At 62.9% G+C, this 16,739-nt stretch overlaps 1 protein-coding gene across 3 annotated transcripts in view; it reads left to right on the plus strand.

The window, feature by feature from the left end:
- The window catches only part of KDM4B (lysine demethylase 4B), a 131,184-nt gene that overhangs the window by 109,187 nt on the left and 5,258 nt on the right, over nt 1-16,739 (plus strand). For all 3 annotated transcript variants that reach the window (XM_033400861.2, XM_033400862.2, XM_033400869.2), the window contains 7 exons: nt 5,383-5,825; nt 6,257-6,377; nt 8,365-8,543; nt 10,826-11,048; nt 12,700-12,776; nt 13,064-13,119; nt 13,300-13,408. In XM_033400861.2, the coding sequence (XP_033256752.2) occupies nt 5,383-5,825; nt 6,257-6,377; nt 8,365-8,543; nt 10,826-11,048; nt 12,700-12,776; nt 13,064-13,119; nt 13,300-13,408 (1,208 nt within the window). The remainder of the gene's footprint in view (nt 1-5,382; nt 5,826-6,256; nt 6,378-8,364; nt 8,544-10,825; nt 11,049-12,699; nt 12,777-13,063; nt 13,120-13,299; nt 13,409-16,739) is intronic.

Genomic DNA, 16,739 nt, shown 5'->3' on the forward strand with positions numbered 1-16,739 from the left:
CCTTCCGGCTCTGTGCCTGTGTCGTGAGTGCTCCGGGCCCCAGTTCCGTGGGGCGAGTCAGAGCATGGGCTGCGGTGGGTGAATGAATGATGGACCCTCTGCTGTGGGCTCCGGGATCCAGGGCCCCGAGTCCCATCAACAGGTGAGGCGTTTGCATCTGACTCCAGAGGCCGTGGAGGTGAGCTGTAGGGAGGTTAGGACAGTGGTTGTTGACATGGCTAGGTTGGGGTTCTGGCCCAAGAGGTTGGGAGACTCGGCAGGTGTCCCTGGTGTGACTGGCAAGGACTGGGGTGGTGACCGCCCTGCCCCAGGGTGGGCTGCGTGGGGCGGGGCAGGAACAGGCTGGGCTCTGCACCCGGGCCGCCCCAGGTGGCACCTTGTAAAGTTGCCAGGGGGCATCGGTGCTCTCACGGGGGCGGGGTAAGTGGGAGAAAAAGCAGGTGGAAATAAAGAGTCCAGGTTGAAATCTGGGGACCGGGCCCTGGACGCCGCCTCGGCAGGCCAGTGGGGTTGTTGGAGGGTAAAAGGAGAGGACGCACACCCCGCTCAGGGCCTGTGGGAAGGACGCCTGTCCCAAGGGTCTTGGCTTCAGCCCGAAGCGGCTTTTCCCAGGAGCGGAGTCAGCCCGTCGGGGGCCAGCCAGGGCGGGGGCTCCTGGGCCCGACCAGTTCAGACAGTCCTGAGAGACAAGGGTTTTAGCGGGACCCCTCCTGGGAAGGGTGGGAAGGATGCCTTGCGACCACGGGCATCTCTCCTCCCTTTCGAGCAGGCGCAAGGGGCTGCCGGCCTGAGGCCGGATGCAGGGCAGCCAGCGAGAGTAGCCGCACTGTTTACCCAACTGCTTAGCAAAGGAATAATGGCTCTCTTTTCGTTAATTGAGTTGCGTTAAAATGAACCTTCGCCCAAACCGATCGACTGTTTATAGAGACAGCCGCACCCCCATGCCCCGTCACCCCCTGCTTGGACCCGGCCCCGTCACAGGGACACTGTGCCTCGGTGTCTCGGGATCCCAAGAGGTGGCCGCAGGCTCACGCATGGCGAAGGCCTGGTTCCTCTCCGGTTTTCCCTTTTCTAAGCAGATTGTTACCTAAACGGGGCGGGGTGGGGGGTGGTCTCTGTGTCCACTGAGAGTAAAACATGCTGCTGTAGACCAAACCCTGCAGGATGTGTGCCCTCCTTCCTGGCATCTGCAGCCACTCTGTCCCCCTTCCAGGGCCTCAGCCCAGGACCCCCAGGGCTTCTCCAAAAGGCCTGCAGGCTCCGTGCTCTGTGGTGGGCTCAGTGTCACGTGGCTGTGGACCCCAGGCAGAGCGGGGATGTTCCCAAGGAGGCACCTCTGCTCACGGCCGGCTGCTTCCCTTTTCCAGACACCCCGTCCCTGTTCCACTCCAGAGCCTGGTTCCCAAGAAGGAGGAGTTGGGGTGTTGGGACATCTCCCGGAACATCAGCCCCTCTAGAGGGGAAGGGGTCCCTTCAGGGGACAGAAGGAGGCTGCCACAGCTGGGGAGCCACACGCCCCAGTCGGGGGCTGTCCCTCAAGCCCTTGGAGGAAGATCGCTCTGAATGCATCAAATAAATAAGTGCTCACAGTCGGGGGTGACAGCAAACACGTCTGGGGAACGAGTGGAAGACGTTAAAGTGGTTTCTAGATTCCCTTTAACGCCAGCTTCCTGCCCCTCAGAGCTGTGAGTGTGAGGGGCGTTCGGGCGCGAGGACAGGACATTTTGTTTTAGGTTTGCGTCGGGAGGGTGTGTGCTTGCCGCCGCTGCTCACGTAGGAAGCTCCCTGACTGGAGTAGGCGGAGGCGGGCAGGATGGAGGTGCCCGGACCCTACAGGGGCAGGAGGGGGCCCGGCTGGCTGCGGGTCCCTTGGCCTGGGGAGGGGGGCTGCTTCCCCTCCTGGCTGCCAGGTCCCACCAGCTCCCACTGCCAGGGGTCTGCAAGAGCAGCTGCCCTGTGGCCTGGCCCAGGATGGGATCAGCAGCCTCCGGCACAGCAAGCCCTGGTCCTGGCGGGAAGGCAGCCCGTGTCCACCTGGCTTGCTGGGACCGCAAGGGCTCCCTCCTCCTGCCTGGCCCTGGCCAGCTCTGGCCAAGCACGGCCACTGTCCCTTCTGGCAGCTCTGGAGCTGGGGGTGGCAGGGGCAGTGGCAGGGCCCCAGGAGGGCTGGTCCCAGAGTACGTGGTCCCCCGCAGGGCAGAGCAGGGCCGGGGATGGGTGTGCAGCCGCCCTGGGTCACTTCCCCCTCCCTCACGCACCTTTTTTGACGGCTTTAGGACAAGACCCGGGGCGGCTGCACCCAGCAGTGAGCAGCAGGCTGGGCGGGGCATTGACACTCACGCCACAGTCCCCTGGCCTGGCCTGGGCTCCGCTCAGGAGGGATGCGGGCTGGCTGGGCCAGGCAGGGCAGGGTCCCTAAACCAGGCAGCAGCCCTGCGCCCCCTGCTCTCCCCTGGGAGAACTTTGGTGGGAGAGGAGGCATGGGGGCCCCGGAAGCTGGCGCGGCTGTAACATCCGTCGGCAGTGGGGGGATTCTTGGCTGTGCCTCCCCGCGAAAAACAAGTGCCAGACGGGCCTCAGCAACCCTGCTGGGGCAGAGGGGTTCCCTGCCATTCTGCGCCCCCTTGCACACCGGGGGTGGTGAGAGGCCCTGTGTGCTGGGGAGGGACCCGGCTCGGGTCCGAGCCACCGTTCCAGCTCCATTTCGAGGCTCCTTCAGGCGGGCCAACCAAGGGGCTTTCCAAGTGCGGCCTGCCTGCCCTAGGCCTGCGGTGGTCCCCACGGCGTGAGGACAGACGGGGCCCGGGCCCCGCAGCGTCCCTAGTGCCCTTGGGCTTGTCCCCTAACAGGGTCCTCTGGGTGCGCCCCCGTCAGCTTCCCAGGGCCTAGTGGCTGTGAGGAAGGAGCCGGGGACGTGTCCTTCCCCAGCAGCATCTGGAGCTGGGGCAGCTCGCAGGCTCTGCTGTCCTGAGGCCCGGGAGGCCGTCGTTGGACTTCCATTCGGGTGGCCGCGCTGTCAGGGAGGAGGGCATAGTGGATTTCCTTAGAGAACAAAGCCGTTTCTCCGGAAGTCCCTGCTGCCGTGTCAGAACGGGGCTCTGGGCTGCCTCAGTGCCGTTTCTATGAATCAGTAGAAGCGGCAGGAAGGAGCCTGATCTCCTGGGCCCTTGGTCACCTCCTGGGGCTGGGCTGCTGTCACCAAACCTTATGAGCAGTGTTTACCCCACACCTCTCCCCGCCCCCCACCTTTCAGCGCCCCCCCATCCCCCCTCTCCCACGTCTCCTGGGACAGGGAGGTGACCTTTAGTGGCCAGGACCATCCAAGTCCAGCATCTGCAGAGGAGAAGCAGCTTTGTCTGCGGAATGCCCGTTTCCTTTCCTCTGCCGGATAACTGTTCCTGGGGTGCTGTCAGTTGGGGGGTCCTGGGGAGCGTGCTGGGCTCCTCCAGGTGGGCAAAGGCACAGGAGGGATCCTGACTGCACCCTTGCCCTTGGAAGGCTCAGGGCCAGAGGGCATGGGGGGCGCTGGCAAGCGCACCCTCCTCTGAGCCTCTCTTGAAAAGCTCGGCTGCCTGCTCAGGACCCTGCGGGCTGCAGCGACCAGAGGGGCCCCTCCACGAAGGCCAGGCTGGCTCAAGCCTCTGCAGCTTGCCTAGTGGGGGCCGCGGGTGGGGGTCGGCTCCCTCCTAGCGCTCAGGGCCGGGGATCTGCCTGGAGGAAGGGAGGGAGGGCCCTTGCTTGACCCCTTCCTGGGTCAGGGCCGGTCAAGGACTAAGTGATGGCCTTGCCCTTGGGAGCATCATCCCACCTGTGTCGTTATCTTTGGCTGAGGGACGGGGGTGAAACACGGACAGGTTTTTATAGTAAGAGGTAAGTGTGGATGCCGCGGGGACCAGCAGACCCTGTCACGTGTCACGTGGTAACAGGTTTAGCCGGGAGAGGGACCACTGCTTTTCTGCGAGTTGTCCTTACTTTCCCGGCCCTCAGAGACCCAGACTGTGACGCATTGGAACCAACGGTTCACGGGTACCATCAGTAGGATGACCAGTACGTCCCCTGGTATCAGCTGCTGTCACACCTCATGTGACGTCCTGAGCCTGTGGGGACCCGGGACAGGCAGTGAGGGCCTGAGCTCGTGTGCCCATTCTCCAGGTGGGCAGGGAAGGCCCGAAGGCTGTGCTCTGAGCCGCTGGTCCTTGTGGGCGGGCATCCCTGAGGCTGTGCACACCTCGCCCTGAGCACAGCAGGCCTCGTGGAGCCCCCCGCCCGCATGCATCCCCAGTGGCTGTGTGATGTGACCACAGAGACCCAGTGGCTGAAAGCAAGTCTTATTCTCCGACATTTCTAGGGGTCAGGAGTCCGACATGGGTCCCACTGGACTAAAATCCAGGCATGGGCAGGGCTGGCTCCTCTGGAGGCTCCAGGGGAGAGTCATTCCCTGCCTTTTCCAGCTTCTAGAGGTGCCGCATCCCTGGCTCTCGGCCCCGTCCTCCATCCTCACAGCCAGCAGTGCCGCATCTCTCTGGCTTCTTCCGTAGTCACGGCTCCCCTGGCCCCAGCTGGATCCCCTGCTTTTAAGGATCCCTGTTAGTACGTGGGGTCCGCCTCGGGATCCTCAGCTCAACCTCATCTGCAGAATCCCTGCTGCCATGTCAGGTTCCGCATGCACAGGTCCCGGGGCTACAGTGTGGGCGTCTTTGGGGGCCATGACCCCTCCAACCACACCGCCCATCTCCGTTTATTTGACGAGCTGCACGCCCGCTGTGGTCCTGAATTAAGATGCTGCTGAAGACACTCCCTGTCCACCTCCCTCCCCACCCCGTCACCTGTCAGGAAGCCCCGCAGCGCCGGCCCTCGCGTCTTCCGGGCCCTGCAGGCCCCTCTGGCACTTCTGTTTCACACAAGTAGAACCACTTGTTTGTGGTTTGTTGTTTAAGGTTTTGCTTTTTAAAAATTCCACAAACCGTGTGCGTTTACTGTAGAAATAAAGGAAACTCAGACACATGAAAAGAAAATGCATCCCACCTCCTCCCCCCTCCCCTCAGAAAGGATGTTCAGAGCCGGTCTCTTCCCAGCTGCTTTCCGACAGCTCGCCTCGGCGCCCCGTGCTCATTCCAGAAGGTGCTCTGAGCGTGTGGCAGGACTCTTGAGGCCAGGGTGCTGCTGCTCCAGGGCTCGGCCACCTGGCAGGGGGACCTGGCAGCAGTGACAACTGCCCGAAGCCCGGGTTCCTTGGGGGAAGGCCTGTCTGGGCCAGAAGGGGCCCTCAACTAGTGCAGCCGGCTCCCGCTCGGGCTGGGGGGCTCGTAGGGGATGCCTGGCCACTGGCCCCTGGGGTGCCCCGGCCCCCGCCTCTGACTCATCTCTCTTCTGTCCCCACAGAGGACGGGAGGGGCAAGCTGCGGCCAGCCAAGGCCAAGAGCGACCGGAAGAAGAAGAGCTATGGCCCTCTGCACCTCCACCACCCGCTCATGCCCCAGCTGCCGCCGCCCCCGCCCACCCAGTTCCCCACCGAAGAGGTGCCCCTGCTAGAGATCCCGGCACCGGCCACCGGCCCTGAGGCCGCCGAGGAGAACCCCCCGCCACCGCCTCTCAACGTGGTGCCCCCCGAAGCACCCAGCGAGGAGCCAGAGGTGAAGCCGCGCCCCATCATCCCCATGCTGTTCGTGGTGCCGCGGCCCGGCCCGGCGGCAGGCGACAAGGGCCGCGTGTCCTGCCAGCAGGCCTCTGAGCACTTTGCCCAGAAGGGCCCCACCTGGAAGGAGCAGGTGGCCCCCATGGAGCTGACGGGGCCCGAGGAGGAGAGCGGAGCCGGCGAGGTACAGGTAGGGGGCAGTGGGTCCCTGGGGCCGGGGGTCCCCCTGCCCCACGTGCTGGCCACAGCCCCGCTCGTCCAAACGGCCCCTGTGGATCCTGTCCCGGAGGCCAACGGCACGTACGTGGTTTAGAAACCACCGTTGGGGGAACTTCCCTGGCGGTCCAGTGGTTAAAACTGCGTTCCCAAGGCAGGGGGCCCAGGTTTGATCCCTGGTCAGGGAACTAGATCCCACGTGCCACATCGAGGACCTGGCACAGCCAAATAAACAAATGAATATTAAAAAAAAAAAAGAAAAGAAACCACTGTGGGTGTTGGCTGCCCGCTTCCTGGGGTCTTTTGCCCCTGACTAAGGACACTGGGGTTCCTCTGAGCTGGGCTCCACCGCCTCTACTTCCGGCCCCAGAGCTGCTCCCACAGAGGCCTCCTGTGCCATTTTAGGCTCCGTCGACCTTTTCCAAGTTGAAGATGGAGATCAAGAAGAGCCGGCGCCACCCTCTGGGCAGGCCACCCACCCGGTCCCCGCTGTCTGTGGTCAAGCAGGAGGCCTCAAGTGACGAGGGTGAGCAATGGTGCCCCTGGCTCTGCTGCGCCCCTGCCCTGCCTTCCTCTGCCACCCGCCCGGCTTGCTCACTCCCGCCAACCCCAGCCGAGGTTGGGTCTGCAGACCCCTCCCCGGCACAGCCTCAGACCCTCCCCAAATGCTGTGGGGCCGAGGTGCCCCCCTGCCCAGCCCACAGCTCCCGAGGTCAGGCCCGGCTGCCCCCAGGCCTCTGCCCTGCCCTTGTTTGCTCCACTTCCCCGGGGGCGCTTGCTCTACTGGGCCCAGGGCCTCAGATGTCGAGTGGGGCCTCTGAGGGGCAGGTGCAGCCACCTGGGCTCACACCCCAGCCCACTGCCCGGAGCCGGGGACCATGGTGCCATTTGCCTTTCTGTGACTCGGTTTTCCCATCTGTAAAATGGGGTCTTCTGGCCCCCCTCAAGGGGTCCTGCCAGGGAGGTGCACGGGGCTGAGGCCTGTGAAGCGTGTGGCCTGGTGCCAGGCACACGGTGGGTGCTGGGAATGCCGGGAACGCCGAGGCCAGTTGTCACCCAGAGCTCCTGGTGCGATGCTTTCACAGTCTCCGTGGTAACCTCTGCCCCCTCCTTATCCTGTGAGAACCGAGAAGATGCCGTCAGCAGAGGCTCCTGCCCACGACCCCCAGCACACTTGCCGTGGCCCTTGTGCGTTTGTGTCCCTTCCTGGCCCTCCAGGTGAGCGAGGACCACACCTCATCCTCTCACAGCCTCGGGATCTGTTTGGATGCCTGGCGCAGAGCGTTTCCAGAGGGCAGCAACGAACGATGGTAGAGGTGCCGGCCACATCCCCCAGGGAGAGACTTGAGAAATGGATTCAGAGTTAGAGGATCATGGAGCAGCATGGGGCCCGGAACTGGCCCATTTCCAAGTCCATTTCCAGCAGAGACGTCCTGGCCCTGCGCTCCCTGCACCGGAGACAGGGCCGCGTGACCCCGAAGTGGGAGAAGCTGCTTCGAGAACAGAGGAAACCTCGCCCTTGGCCGTCACCCCGCAGACACCTGTGACTCACGATGCTCCGGGCTCTGATCTCTGACCTGAGGCCAAGCTGCCCTCAGGGAAAGTCAGCGCCGGACTGGGGAGCGGCCAGTCCCAACAGAAGTGACCCTGCCTGCCTGAACCCAGCGTGCGCCTGGGAGAAGTTGGAATAAGAGGCGGTGGCACTGGAGCTGGAGGGGCAGAGACGGAGAAGCTTCTATTTAACACTCGGCTGAAAGTCGGAGTGATTGTCTTACGTGCAGAAATCCTGCTAAGCCCATTTATCATCTTCCGCTTCAGCCTTCCGTTTAAGACGCACGCGGAGTGTGAAAAGTGCCTGGGTGGCTTCTTTGATTCTGAACCTAATTTGAGGGCGAGGACGCGGAGGGTTCTAGAAGGGGGTCTTGGGCTGGAGCTCTGGGAGCAGGAGGGGCCTCTCTGGAGATCAGATGTGGCCCCAGGGTCCCCGTGCATTGAGGCAGCCTCTGGCCTTACAGCTGGGACGGCTGTGGTACCAGCCATGCTGGCCCAGCTGCTGGGAAGGTTGGGGCCCCGGGGATGAGGACCCTGCTCCTTGGGCAGGTTCCTGGGGACTGCTGACGCTGATGCCAGGGCAGATGGCACCCCTGTGTCCTCAGGAAGTGCAGGAATGGGATGTGGGGGATTGCGGACAGTGAGCTGGGAGTCGAGGCCGGCGGAGGCCAGCCCGGTGACAGGTGATGGGAGGGACATCTGTCAGTGGCCTCCATCTTACAGGACATTGGGGCAGCAGTGCCCCTGCCCGACTCCCAGGGGAGTCTGTGCCTGACCTGCCAAGGCCTGACCATCCCATCTCCTGTCCCCAGATGGGATCAGCCCTGAGCTGAGGGGGGCCAGGGCACCTCCCTGCGGAGGGGCTCAGGGGCCGAGAAGCGGGGACCCATCCCCTCGAGCGCGCACTGGGTGGGGTGGGGCCCTGGGTGCTGAAGCTCCTCCCCCCTCCCACTTTACTCCAGAAGCCTTCCCTTTCTCTGGGGACGAGGACGTGGGTGACCCCGAGGCCTTGAGGTCTTTGCTGTCCCTGCAGTGGAAGAACAAGGCGGCCAGCTTCCAGGCTGAGAGGAAGTTCAACGCGGCAGCCGCCCTGACGGAGCCCTACTGTGCCATCTGCACCCTCTTCTACCCGTACAGCCAGGTGAGCCGGTGCTGAGGGACCCCCAGGCCATGCCGGGCCGGGCAGCATCCGCCTGCTCCCGGTGGCGCCAGGGCTCGCTCTGCCTGAAGGGAGTCCCTTCCCCCTGAAGGGAGGGTGATGGGGACCAAGGACCCATTTGCTGTTGGAGCCACAGCGGGCTCGGTGGAGAGCCCGACGGAAGGCCCCTGTGAGGGCTGCGGGGAGAGAGCCCAGGGTCTGCGTTTCATTGGAAGGTAATTTATCAATGTGCCTCAAAGAGGATGAGAGTGCAAGGAAGCATCTCAGATGGCTGTTCTCTGAGAGGCCCTCAGCCCAGCCCAGGGGGCAGCGCAGGCAGGGGGCCCGGGGGTGGGTCCAGGTAGGCGCCTGCGTGGTGAACGGGGGCTGGCGGTGGGGGGCTGGGGCTGGGCGAAGACACACGCATGGCCTGGCGCCACGCGGCCGCCAGCTCTGTCCTGAGTTTCCAAGTTGTGATCGTGGCCTTTCCCCGCACTCTGCCCTGTACCATCCACCACCACGTCCTCCCGGTTTCCTCCTTAACCAGTTTCCTGCCGTGTCCCCCTCCCCCAGCCCTGACCACTGCCTGCCTCCTGCCCTTCCTGTTAGCACCTCACCACAGCCACGCAGGGCCCAGCTGGAAAGCCCGCCAGGCTCACCACGGCCCCCGGCCTCTGCACATGCCCCACAGCCATCCTCTCCTGTGATATCTGCCCCCGCACGCACACATAGCATGCTCCGTGCTGTCCCCCAGCATCTCCCACACGCCCACCCAGGCCTTTCCCTTGCCAGATGGATTTCTGTTCACTCTTTGATTCCACCCAGCTGCCACCTCTTCCAGGAAGCCTTCCTGGACCTGCTATCCCAAGCTGACTCTGGCATGCCCCCCAGCTTCCCCCATCCGCCTCTGCTCTTGCTCCTGCCCTCTGTTTATCAGCCCTTGGAGGACAGGGCCGGGTCTCACTTGTTTTGGGGTCCCCGGCTTCCAGCCTAGTGCCTGGCATCTTCCACGTATTAGCTGAGCTAGCTGAGCTCTGTGCCCCATGCTGAGGGCAGCACACCCATCTCGAGGGCTCTGCCACTCAGAGCTACCAGGATCTGTGGTCCCTAAGTGAGCCAACATCTGGTCGTGGAAACAAGTAAGACAAAACGTCCAGACAGACGTCTTCTCTAGGCACGCCCCTCCTCAGCGCCGCTGGAAGTCATCACTGGGAACACTGGCTTAAGAGGCGAATCTCCTTAATCCCGGTTGCTAAGTGAAGCATTGTGACTCAGCTTAATCACGTCCACGGTATCAGCGGGCCTTGCGGGGCTGCCGCTTCCGCAGTCCGGAGCCCTCAGAGTCGGGGACCAGGCTTCGCTTGTCCCATATCATGGGAAGGGCTGTGGCTGGACATTCTGCCTGTTTGGAAACCAGCCGGTCCCCTAATCCAAGTTGCCACATGGGGCGCCCCAGGGCCCCACCACCACACACACACAGTGCATCAGGCCAGTGGTCTCTGGTGGCCTCTTTCCTTATGCCCTGAGCTGGTCAGAGTCCTTCCATCACTGGGTGCTGGGGAGGCTCGTCTGGGAGCCCCACCACCCTGTGACAGGCCCAGGGTTGCTGGATCCCGGTGCCATGGGCAGGATGTTTTCATCACAGTCTCTTCATCTGATTGGATTTGGGGGGACTGGGGTACAGCCGTCATGGGGCACGTGTGAGTCACAGGTGGGGAGAACGCCCCACATAGATACACAGATAACACGGCATCAGGTGATGGTCAGGACCACGAGGACAGACAGAGCAAGGAAGGCCTGGGGGCCGCTGGTTATGTGAGCAGAGATCTGAGCGCCCCAGGCAGTGGGAACGGCACATACAAAGGCCCCGGGGCAGGACCATGCCTGGTGTTTGGGAGGAACCGTGAGGGGGCCCGCGTGCCCGGAGCAGAGCGAGCCAGGGGCAGTGGGATGAGGGCGAGAGGGATGAGGGCAGCAGGGCAGTGTCTGTGCTGTCTGCAAGTAACCCTAAGTGGGAGGGCTTCTGGGTGGATGGGACAGAGTCTGACTGCCTTTGGGGAGGATCTCTCGGGGGCTTCTGAAGCAGGGTTGGGGGCTGGGAGGGTACGTCAGGGACACCCATGGTGGGGCAGTTGCAGGTGTCCTGGTAGGGGTGCTAGTGCGGCAAAGAGCAGCCTGGGGTGTGCTGCTTGGGGACGGAGGGGCGGAGGATAGACTCAAGGATGTCAGGGGTCCCTGCCCGCCCCACGCTGGGCTCTCCACTGATGGCGGCCCTCCTCCTGTAGTCCCTACAGATCGAGAAGGAGACTCCCCAGGCCTCCCTTGGGGAGGGCCCCTCGGCCACACCGCCTTCCAAAAGCGGTCAGAAGACGCGACCGCTGATCCCCGAGATGTGCTTCACCTCCAGCGGGGAGAACACAGAGCCGCTCCCCGCCAATTCCTACATCGGCGACGACGGGACCAGCCTGCTGATCTCCTGTGCTAAGTGCTGCCTGCAGGTCCATGCCAGTGAGTGCTGGGGATGGGGGAGAGCCGAGGGGTCCACCACACAGCCCCGCTTCACCCTCCCGAGACGGCCACCCTCGCCCCTTCCTCTGGCTGCTGCTTCGGGCCTATAGCGGGACCTGGCGTCATGGGGTGGGGGTCTTGACCTTTGGGGGCAGGTGTCCTGCCCTTCCCCCTGGCCAAGGCAGGACTGCCTGGTCAGCCTCCTTCTGGGAGGTTCCACCGAGGCCTGCCCTCCCCGCCCAGGGCCTGGGAGGCCGCAGGAGATCAGGTACCTGTCAGGGGCTGTGACGCTTTTAAACTCCACACTTTGGGGCCGGAGTTGGAACTGATGGTAGAGCTGAGGTTCTAGAGTGGTTCAGGGGTCGGATTTATCTCTGCCATCGGTGACTACCCTCCCCCAAACCCTGAAGGCCCAACCATAGCCTGAGACAGGAAGATGGATGTCTGTCCCCTTCTTGGGTGGGAGGGGGCAGCAAATGTGAGATTAAGCTCCCAGGACAGGGAGAAAGCTTCCTGGAGCCGCTTAATTTTGCGTGTGTACATCTCTGTCCAGCGCCCGCCCTGCAGAGGCCTGCCCGGAGCTCACTCTGTCTCTTGGCTGGGAACCCGTCTGCTCTGCCCGGCCGGGCCCGGCTGTGAGACGTGCTCCTGGGCAGACGGGCCCCCCGGGGTCGGGGTTGGGGGGGAGGGGGTGGGCAGCAGCCAAGCTCACCACCCTGCCGCTCTCGAGGGGCCTGAGGTCCAGCCACGCAGGGGGAGAGGAGCCTCCCTCATTGCCCTTGGGAGGCAGAGTCCACAGCACAGGCATCTTCCTTGAGCCCTGGCACCAAGACAGAGGGGGACACCCCCAGGCCTGACCTTGGCTGAGGGCCCCAGGGGATGGAGCAGGGGGCCAGGTGTGGGCTCTCGGGTAGCTTGCCGTCCCTCAGGTGCCCCCTTCCCGCTGCCTTGCTTTCTCCCTGTCCTTTCCCCAGGGACCTCTCAGCACTGGCCAATGGCCCCTCTAGCCCACAGAGCCCGTTTGGTGGGTAGCGAGCCCCGGCTGGCTCAGGGTCCCCGCAGGACTGCTGGGCAGTGACCCCGGGTGAGGCAGGGTCCTGGGGCAGGCTGTGCCTTCTGCCCTTGCTCTGAGGCATGGTCCTCCGCCCCTCCTCCATGCCCCCTCCCCCATGCTCCCTCTGCGACTGTAAACCCGGACCACATCCCAAAGCCAACACCTTGGTAACCCAGAGCCTCCGGCTGCGCTTTTGGAAACAGTGGACTCTGGGCCCAGCTCTGCTGCTCTGAACTCAGGGCTCCCCGAGGCCCACCTTGCATCTCACACCACCGCTCGGCCACCTTCCTCTCTCTCAGCTCAGAAGAGCCTGGGCGAGCCTCCCAGACTGGGGTGGGGGGCGAGGGCCAGGCTGAGCCTCCAGACCCGGCAGGGCTCCCGCTTGGGGGCCAGCTCTCCTTCCCCGCGTCAGTTTCCAGACTTTCTCCGGCTCTGTGTGCAGTGGCCCGGATTGAGGTAGAGCGGTTGGTGAGCACAATTACCCTCAATGCCGCAGCCGCCCTTCACCCCGCCCGGGGGGGGGGGGGCGGGAGGGAGGGGGCTCCGTGCAGCCCACGGGCAGCCACGGTGACAGATGCACTGGCCCCTGTCTTCCAGGTTGTTACGGCATCCGCCCAGAGCTGGTCAACGAGGGCTGGACGTGTTCCCGGTGCGCGGCCCACGCCTGGACTGCGGTAACTCGCCCCTGCAGCTGGGGTGGTGCTCTGAAAGCCGGCGCGGCCCGTGGGGGAGCCGGTCCTGGGCCCCGGGCTCGCCCGATCCCGCAGGGTGACCTTGGGCTGGCGGCCTCACCTCCCTGGGTCTCGGGTGAAGCCCGACGCACTCTCTCGGCCCATCGCTTCCTGTGGCCGCTAGTTTGAAATGTAAGGACCGTGGGCGGGGGACGGAGCAGGTCCCAGAGCAGCAGGCGGGCGGCGCCGCCCTGCACACCCCTCACCTGTCTGTTGTCTGGTCCCTGTAGGAGTGCTGCCTGTGCAACCTCCGGGGAGGCGCCCTGCAGATGACGACTGACAGGAGGTGCGTTAGAAGGGACTCTCCTCCTGGGGTGTCCTGAGGGGCGATTCGGGGCGGGGGCCGGACCGGCAGGAGCAGACGAGGTCCCCTTGGCCTGGCCAGCCGGTGCGCACAATCGTGAGATGACCCCAAGGGGACGGAGCGCACCTGTGACCCCTGACCCCACCCGCTCCGCCCCCCCAGGTGGATCCACGTGATCTGCGCCATCGCCGTCCCGGAAGTGCGGTTCCTGAACGTGATGGAGCGCCACCCCGTGGACATCAGCGCCATCCCCGAGCAGCGGTGGAAGCTGGTAGGGGCCCTGGAGAGTCCCTAGGCCCCAGGGATGCAGGGTAGCTGCCAGGGAAGCAGAAGTCGCGATTTCAGTTTGGCCAGCAGTTACTCTTTGAATAGCCATGGGGGTACCCGGAGAAAAGCAGGGCGCCCCTCCCCGTCTCTATTTCCAGCTTTTCACACAGAGGAAGCCACCCGCACTCTGCCCAGTTCTTTCTTGCCTAACCTGCGATATGCCGCCAAAAAGAATTTTAAGTACCCAATCCAGTTACAGTGGTCATCGAGCAGGGCTCTAGAATGTCTTCATCATGCCTAACTGAAACTTCTCACACGTTAAACGGCAGCTCCCTGTTTCCCCTCCCCCACCCTTGCGACCATCGCTCTGCTGTCTGCTTCTGTGAGTTTGTCTCCTATGCCTCGTGGAAGTGGAACCACGCAGCATGGGTCCTTGTGTGTCTGGCTTTTTTCACGGAGCAGAATGTTCCCAGCATCCATTCACATTGCTGCAGATGGCAGGATTGCCTTCTCTTTCATAGCTGAGTAATATTCCATTGTATTTCTGCATCTCATTTTCTTTATCCGTTTTCTGTCGAGGGACACTTCGGTTGCTTCCAGGTCTTGGCTATTGTAAACGATGCTGCAGTGAACATGGGGGTGTAGGTGTCTTTTCAAGATAGTGATTTTTTTTCCTTCAGACAAAAACTCAGGAGTGAAATTGCCAGATGGTATGGTAGTTCTATTTTTAATTTTTTGAGGAACCACCATACTGTTCTCCACAGCAGCTACACCAATTTACATTCCCACCAACAGTGCATGTGGGTTCCCTTTTCTTTCTGTCCTCAACAATACTTCTTGTCTTCTTGATGATAGACATTCTAACAGGTGGTTTTGATTTGCATTTCCCTGATGATTAAGTGATGTTGACATCTGTTCGTGTACCTGTTGGACATCTGTATGTTTTCTTTCTTTTTAAATTTATTTATTTTTGGCTACGTTGGGTCTTCGTTGCTGCGCACAGGCTTTCTCTAGCTGCAGCAAACGGGCTGCTCTTCATTGTGGTGCATGGGCTTCTCCTTGCGGAGCACGGGCTCTAGGTGCACGGGCTTCAGTAGTTGTGGCATGCAAGCTCAGTAGTTGTGGCTCACGGGCTCTAGAGCGCAGGCTCAGTAGTTGTGGCGTACAGGCTTAGCTGCTCCGTGGCATGTGAGATCTTCCCGGACAGCGCTCGAAGCCGTGTTCCCTGCATTGGCAGGCGGATTCTTAACCACTGCGCCACCAGGGAAGCCCCCTCTATATGTTTTCTTTAGGGAAACGTCGATTCAAGTCCTTTGCCTATTTTTGAACTGGGCTGGTGGCTTTTTTGCTCCTAAGTTGTAGGAGTACCATCACTGGCCCCTCTAAGGAGCACAGCCATCCTTGGGCAGGTGTGGTCTTGCAAGGCTCACGCCTCCTGCTCTTGCTGGTCACACACACACCCCTCCCCCATCTGGGAGAGCCTTTGGCTCAGTGGGCAGTAGGCAGACAGTGAGCAAACACTGGCTTCCCTTCCCAGCTTGGCCACCAGCCAGTTGTGTGACACTGGACAGATTCCTTGACCTCTCTGTGCCTCAGCCTTCCCCTCCGTAAAATGGGGCTGCTAACAGTCCCCTGTGTGGGGAGCATCAGCTGGGCCACAACAGAAAGCGCTGATCATGCCATCTGAGCACCAGCATGTGCTCTCAGGTCATCACCACCTGTGAGTTTGCAGGTGGCCGTGTGGGGGACATGTGGGTGATGGGATGTGTCTTGTGGCATCTGGGAGCTGGGTCCTTGGCCCAGGGGTATGGACAGCATCCTGGCTGCTTTTCCTGCCTGGTTTATTTCCCAGCTGCCTGGGGCAGGCCTGGCTAGTGACGCTCCTCTAGGCCTCTAGTGGGCAGGAGGCAAAGAAATGGGGCTGCGGGCACTGAACCCAGCGGGGAGTCCCAGCGAAGGCACAGAGACACCGACTGCGGAGCCCACAGGTGCGGGGCCCCCGGGCAGGGCTGAGTGGGCAGCCAGCTGGAGCCGTGTGGGAGGGGACGGACGGGGCTTGGTCAGGAAACGGGGGGCACTGGGGCCAGCGCCAGCCCCGCCCAGCAAGGACGGGCGTTAGGAAGAGGCTGGCGCCTGCGGGTGATTCCTCCAGGAGCACGGGCGGGAAAGGCCTCATTATTCAGGTGGAGTGATGGTGCGGTGCGCTCTGCCGTGATAGAGCCTCCCTCCCAGACACGTTATGGACCATCTGACATTTCCAGCTTGCAGCCTCTTCCTTACCAGCACTTGTAACGATGAATTAAAAATCCTTTTACACGAGGCTCGCTTGTACTGCCTAATGGAGCCTCGCACGGAAGCCGGTGGTTAACTCCTGCGTGCCCGGCGCCCGCCTGCCTCCCTGGGGCATGTGCAGGCCGCAGGCTCGGGGACGGTCACGCCTGGTCACCCGCCCAACTGTCTGTCCCCGTGACTCCCTGGCCACTGGTCCTGGTGAGCGGGGGTGGCCCCAGCCTGCCGGCGGCCTGAGCCTCGTGCTCACCCTCTCACCAGGCCAGGTCAGGTTGCGAGGCTGCCGGGGCGGGTGCCCTGAACCAGCTCTGCCCTCTCGTTGGCCCTGCCGTGAGGTGTAGAGGCCGGTGTCACATCCTGATGGGAGGGAGGGTGGGCTGGCAGGCAGGCAGTGAGGGATGATGGCAGGGGCCGGTGGGGAAGAGGGGAGGCCGGAGACATAGGACATGGTGCCTTGCGGCCTCCATGGCTAATGGCACACCCAGCCGCAGCCCTTGGCCTCCTCTTGGCCACTGTTCTCCACCAATGTCCACACCCCACCCTGTACCACCCCCCATCCCCACCCCCGCCTCACTGCCTCCAGTGAGGGAGTCCCAGACACGGGACTCACCCTTAAGGCAGCCCTGAGCTCAGCCCTTGATAAATGGCCCGATGGGGGCCTGGCCTGTATTCCTCATGACGTGTAAACTCGGAATAATGAGCTGCCCCCGGAGGCTGGATTGAACGAGCTGCGTGTCAGGCCTGGCTGTCAGGTTTCTCCCGGGCCTCGGCTGTGGGGTCGCGGCCCGGTCGCCAGGGCAGCTGTGCTCCACCTTCCGCTCCCCGTGGAGCCACGCAGAGCACAGTCCTCAAGGGCCGTGTTGTGCTTCTGCACCTGTCCCCGCGGGCCGGCTGGAGAATCAGGCATCGACGGTTTAATAATGAGATATCATTGCCATCGATTGGCGCCGGGCAGCACTCCTGCAGCGCCTTTGCTGTGGGGCTTCTCTGGCTTTTGAATGCGGTTTACAAAGCGGTGAAGGCCCGCTTATTAAACGCCCAGAGTG

The sequence above is a fragment of the Orcinus orca genome, chromosome 3 (assembly GCF_937001465.1).
Source record: "Orcinus orca chromosome 3, mOrcOrc1.1, whole genome shotgun sequence".
In the NCBI taxonomy this organism is placed as follows: Eukaryota; Metazoa; Chordata; class Mammalia; order Artiodactyla; family Delphinidae; genus Orcinus; species Orcinus orca.